This window comes from Glycine soja, chromosome 18, assembly GCF_004193775.1.
Source record: "Glycine soja cultivar W05 chromosome 18, ASM419377v2, whole genome shotgun sequence".
Taxonomy (NCBI): Eukaryota; Viridiplantae; Streptophyta; class Magnoliopsida; order Fabales; family Fabaceae; genus Glycine; species Glycine soja.
The window spans coordinates 46,280,172-46,286,168 of record NC_041019.1 but is presented as its reverse complement, the minus strand read 5'-3'; the positions used below and the strand labels follow the sequence as shown (position 1 = coordinate 46,286,168).

At 33.2% G+C, this 5,997-nt stretch overlaps 1 protein-coding gene across 1 annotated transcript; it reads right to left on the bottom strand.

Annotated features, from left to right (window-relative positions):
• Positions 1–576: 576 nt before the first annotated feature.
• Positions 577–5,230, bottom strand: LOC114396065 (laccase-7-like). The gene is made up of 6 exons (XM_028357959.1): positions 5,102–5,230; positions 4,593–4,744; positions 3,567–3,808; positions 3,123–3,257; positions 1,313–2,281; positions 577–909 (listed from the first exon to the last, which is right to left on the bottom strand). Exons 1-6 carry the CDS (start codon positions 5,189–5,191, stop codon positions 779–781), a joined length of 1,719 nt encoding a protein of 572 aa, XP_028213760.1. The 5' UTR covers positions 5,192–5,230; the 3' UTR covers positions 577–778.
• Between the last annotated feature and the right edge of the window lie 767 nt (positions 5,231–5,997).

Below are 5,997 nucleotides of genomic sequence, written 5' to 3'. Positions count from 1 at the left end.
ATTCAGTCATCGAGCCATGCATCCAATAGGATTGCTGCACCATTCTAAAAACAATGCACTTGAATTCTCTGTCTTAACTTTGAACCTAATCTAAGACTGGAATTTTGTGGAATCTATCGATATCAGTTGTAGAAAATGAAACGAGCCCTGCTGAAAAATGATGTTATTTCTCAACTGTCATATTGACCAAACAGTCACGGGCCATAACAGCATCCATGACCTCTTGATTTTCTTACCTCCCATTTCGAGGGAGGAAAAATATCATACTCAATTTATGCATAAAAAATTTGTCCATATCTTTGACGAATGATATATATGTATCCTCACAAGCAAGTTACATAAATCACAATATTTTTTTCTGTTCATCTGTTATATTATATTCCTCTTATGTCGTGCCATTCCAAAAATTAACTTGTATAATTTAATTTGATTCAATTCTAATTTATATGTGGAGTTTGATTTATTTTACATTTTTACTTAGCTATTTTATTTACTTATAAGTGCTAGTTAAAAAATTTATCCAAATTAACTTCTTTTTTTATATAATAAATCTGCTATTTCATTCATACACATAAAACAATAACTCTTATTTATATTATTGACTTCCAAGGTCGATCGGTCATTTCACTTGGAAATTCCTAAACATTTCTACTAGAAATTATTTTTTGCTGGCAAGATGATGCCATTTGGTAACATTAGATATACTTATGACACAGAAGAAAATGCGACAGATGGTGTTGATTTCTAATCATAAGTAGTACTGTACTCTGCAACCTGATTAACATTTAGGTAGATCAGCAGGTGGTGGAGGGACTGAAGTTGAAGGAGTTGGTCCATTCTCAACCTCAAAAATCATGGCTAGTCCCCATGGCACATGGTCTTCCATATGGCAATGCACAAGCCAAACCCCTGTATAAGTAATGAAAACATTAGAGTGTGTTAATTACCACTATAGCTGATAGTAGTTACTTAGAATATAGTCTCACTCGAATTTTCTTTTATGTAGGTCAAAAAATGTCATATAACTAAGTTCTTATTTGGAAAAACTCCTCAATAAAATGAATTAAATTTTTTTCACAAGTTAAAATTAAGTTATACAAAGTAAATAATCAGCTTTTGAAAAACTTATTAAATAGCTTATCCAAATCCATCAGTTGGTTGTAACTTATGGGAAAAGATTATGTCATTAGTATTGATTGAGTAATTGATCTAAATAGAGTCTATATGCCCAATTATAAAACAATGTGACATGACAAACTACGAAAAAACATTAGTTGATGCTGTAAATTAAAGAAATGAAGAGAATCAACACCTGGATTGTTTGCTTGGAATCTGATCACAGTCCATCCTCCCATAGGCACACCAACAGTGTTGCGAAATTGCGGATTCACCAAATTAAACTTAGCCCTATCCTTCTTGTGGAAATTCCCGAACCCTTGAGCCAAAACATGGAAGCTATACCCATGAATGTGCATGGGGTGGTTCTGGCCCCCAAGAAGTGCTGTATTCTGAAACACAATCTCCACCGTCGAATTGAACCTGAGTTTCTTCGCCTTGGTTGATTTAGGCGCAAATAGAAGGTTCATATTATTAGCGTTGTTCAGATTTGTGAAGTCGAACATAACTGGTGGCTTGTTAGGGAAATTCGTAGTGTAAACTCCACTCATGTTTTCATAGAATGCTTCCAACAAAGAAAACTTCACACCCGCGGGAACAGCAAATGACTCGTTGTTCATGCTGGCAGAAAATCTTTGACCATTTGGGCCCTTACACGAGGCATTGTTGGGATTCTTGGAATCACAAAATTCTGTGTTGAACCCAATGGTAATGAACATGTGCTCATCAACCTTACGAGGCACAGGAACCCAGTGTGGGGCCCCCACCTTGCTAGTTATGACGTTGTAGAATTTGTTATAAGCTGTGTCCGTGTCGTTGAAGGGGGGTAGAATTGGCATCACGGGCTTTGGTGACGGCGGGGCATTTTCGTAAATGACCGTGCCGCGACCTACGTTGACGTCAAAGTGATCGAGACCAACAACGTAAGGAGATGCAACCATGTAGTACGAGCCGATGGGTTGGTTCGCTGTGAATAACACGTCAGCACTCTGGCCGGGGGCAATGACGATGAGGTCGGTGACGTAGTGGTCGGTGTAGGAGGCGTCGACGGCAACCACTGTGAAATTGTGGTTCGCTATCTTGAAGAATAGGTCGTAATTGAGTGCAGCGTTGATCATTCGGAGCATGTAGGTTTTCCCTTGCTGGACTTTCATCTTAAATGTCTCTGAATTATAATCAGAAGGTACTTATACATATATATAGACCTTAAATTCATGAACTTGAAAGAGTTGGAATGTTGAATATTAAGAGAGCGTGATATATGGTTTACATGTTTCAATTATAATTTAAGTGATCTACTGGAAGTTGTTCATGTCACTTGGAAAAATCTAATTAAGGACTACTATAAGAAAAAAAAATTAAGCTAAGGGGATAAAAAAATTGTTATTTATTAGAGTTGCCTTTTTAATTAATTTATTAGACTGTCTTTAGGTACTATAAATTTCATATAATGAAAATTAAATATTATCAGTAATATATTGAGATTTTATGCTAATAATATAAAGTATTACATTAATTTTTTATTATATATCAAGAAAGTGTGAGAATTAAGAGACGCACAAGATGTCAATGATATATATTATTTAATGTATGTAGGAGTTGCTAACAAAGAGCTATTAATTAAAAGATTACTGCATAGATTCGAATCACAAGTTTATTTATTAGGTTGTAGCTACTTAACTAGTCTTTACATATACGAGAATCTCTCTAAAAACAGTTGTCCACTAAGAGAAAAAAAGTATTGTTAGGGGATCGAGCTCGCACTCTTGTAGAAGGCGACAATTTGCAATACATCCTTAAATATTTGTGTTAACTATATTTTTTATACAAATAAATTGATATGTTAGAAGGTTGCTTATCTTACTATTAGTTTAGACAATATGTTACGCTAATAATTCATTTTTTTTATGAAACAAAATCTGTATTAATGAGAGAAAACCAAATAACTATTAGTTTTTTCTATGAGTGTAAACAAATTGTTTTAATAATTAATGGGGGTAACATACCATTTTCAGTACAATTATTAATGAGAAGGCCGCTAGTAAAACCATTGATTGTAAAGGCACAAGATATGTTTGGTCCACCGCCACTGGCCTGTGCTTCGGTAGTAATATCCTCAACATTAGAGTTATACAAATCTCCTGCAATTGAATTAAAAAATCTTATCATGAAAAGTATTTCTATATTTGGATGTAATTGCAGATTTTACAATTATATATTTATATTTGTTAGCTAGGTTTCCTTAGTAGATATAGAGAAAACGTGTTATACGCAAGGGGAAAAATGTCAAAACAATGCAACAAACTAATGTAACCTCCTATTGTAGAACAATGGAATGACACTTCATTGCTAAATGCTAATATTAAAAGAAAGCATATATGTAAAAGAAATAGAAGTACCCGGTGCACTTCATCTAGAACAAAAATAAAAATAAGAAAAACAGCTAATACCTAATATAAGAGGAATTTGCTTGTACGGTTTAGGAAATGGAAATTGGCCTGAACGAGGCTGAATGATGAAAGCACCATGAACTGTTGCTCGTAAATATGATGCATGAGCATGCCACCATACGGTTCCTTCTTGTTGTGTAACGTTGAATTTATAAGTGTATTTACTTCTTGGTCTAATTGTGCATTGAGTTACATATTCAGGACCATCTGCCCAAGGACTAAAGAGCTGCAACACTCCATGCCTACACAAGTAGTTCAAAATTTCATCCACAATATAATGATGGAATAATTTAAATAAAACACAATTTTGTGGGCGCTACAAATAAAAAGAGAATATAAATATTTACATGAAAATCTTTGGTAGTAGTTTAAGTCTAACAATTGATTATTTATCAAATGAAATGGTCATATCTGAATTTTATTTGAAACCAAAAGAACAAGAAGTTGGTTTCTTAAATGCGATCGAAAATCACATAAACTGACTTGTTTCTTTCTTATCTCCTCAGTTAAAAGTTAACGCGTGGTTAAAATGTACTGTAATTAATATACTCTGTTATTAATTTTTTTTCCTATTTTTGCTCAAATATCAATTGTTTTAATTGAGGACATAGGAAAAGCTACTAAACAGGTAAGATAGGTGATTTGGTTTATGACATACACAAATATCAATTGTATATATATAGTAATTATATATTCAATTGAAAGAAAAAGTATACTACTAGATATGGCCTCTTATTTAAATAAGGGAGAACACAAATTAATGTCATGTGGGTATGTGGGTCTAGCTAATTTATGATGGCTCCACATATTAATTACGTAGAATCTTCCTCATTCATGTGTGAATTAATTTGAGTCTATAGAGCTTGGTAGAGCTAGCAAGTACTAGTACTAAACATTTCTGAGGCTCCATTAATTAAGAAGAGAATTTCATATATTGAATGCAGCGTCGATTAAGAATCTGTAGGCAAAAGACTTCATGCTATTTTGTTAAATTCTCTAAGGATATACATATGGAAGAGGGTTTACCAATGAAGAGTAATATCATACGGTCCCTCGTTCAATACATGGACAATTACTGTGTCACCTTCTCGGACATTTATCGTTGGCCCAGGGAAAGTCCCATTAACTGTGACAATCACTTGCTCCTTGCAAAAGCGTTTGATAGTCGTGTTTTGAACCTGAAATTTGTGAAATACATGAAATTGCACTAATAGGAACATCCCTCCATTCGAAATTACGTTCCAGAAAGAAAGACATATATCTTTTTTAATGCATGTTTAATTAGATGAAAATGTTATGCCTCAAATCAAATATGACAAAGGTTAATTAGACACTAACGTAGAGCCAAGTTGACTGTATACTATTGTTAGGTGAGGAGTTGAAATAGTTGTGTTAGACTAATGTGGTGATCTTGAGTGGTTTATTAACACATCAAAAGCAAAAGACAGAAAAAAAAGGCAAATGTAGACAACACTAAGTTGCTTACATAAACAATCATAAAGAGAGAAAAGAAATCAAATGGGGTAGCAATTTACTTTGAAAGTGTGTTCCTGTATAGTTGCTGAAGCCAGGGAAGAAGCTAGAAGTGCAAAAGCACTTGCTAGAGAAAACGAGAATAGCTTCATGTTTTAGGTGGGGAAACCAAAGATAAGACTGTTGCTATGAATACGTTTACATGGATGTTTTAGTTCCACACACACACACATATATATATATATATATATATATATATATATATATATATATGGTCCATGATATTTGTCATTTTCTGTATTTGCGTGTTCATATTTGAGTTGACGATGAAGCAAGATAAAAAAAAAATTTTACTGCTTCAACGAAAAAAAGTCGTGATGAATATTTTGATGATACGGATATTGGAGTGCTACCTGCCCAAGCATGAGTAGGGTAACTAAGCCCCGTTAAGGAAGCATATTTTGATGTTGAATATTTTTAGAGAAAAAAAAAACAATGTATACTAAAAGTGTAAAATAATTATAGCCTGTCCTCTAATATAGGTTTATTGATATTTAAAAAGTATACCAACAAGTGTAAAATTAAATTGTTTACGAGTGTATAGTCATGAACTTCATATTATAATATATGTTGCAAAATATAATATGAGAAAATAAACTAGGATCATTTTAGCCGTATGCACCCTGCAAGTGTTTTAGGCTATAATGAGTAACTAAAGTCATACATTAAGCTTAATTTCAATCTCACTTCTACTCTCTCTCTCTCTCCTTCTTCTACTAATAGAATCCAAAATGGGGATGTGTGTTTAACTTTTTTTTTCCCTCTATTTATGATTTTTCTTGTAAAGCATTATTTATAAATATTAGGTAACGCGAATTTTAAGAACTACACTAACAAGTGTAAAATTATTCACCGTGTGAGTGTATAGTCATTAATCTCATATTGGTATATTTTGCAA

Coding starts and splice junctions, on each gene's coding strand:
- LOC114396065 (XM_028357959.1), bottom strand. CDS start 5,191: ATGAAGCTATTCTCGTTTTCTCTAGCAAGTGCTTTTGCACTTCTAGCT. Junction 2,282..3,122: donor TAATAATTGTACTGAAAATG/GTATGTTACCCC, acceptor ATTATAATTCAG/AGACATTTAAGATGAAAGTC. Junction 910..1,312: donor ATTCCAAGCAAACAATCCAG/GTGTTGATTCTC, acceptor TTACTTATACAG/GGGTTTGGCTTGTGCATTGC.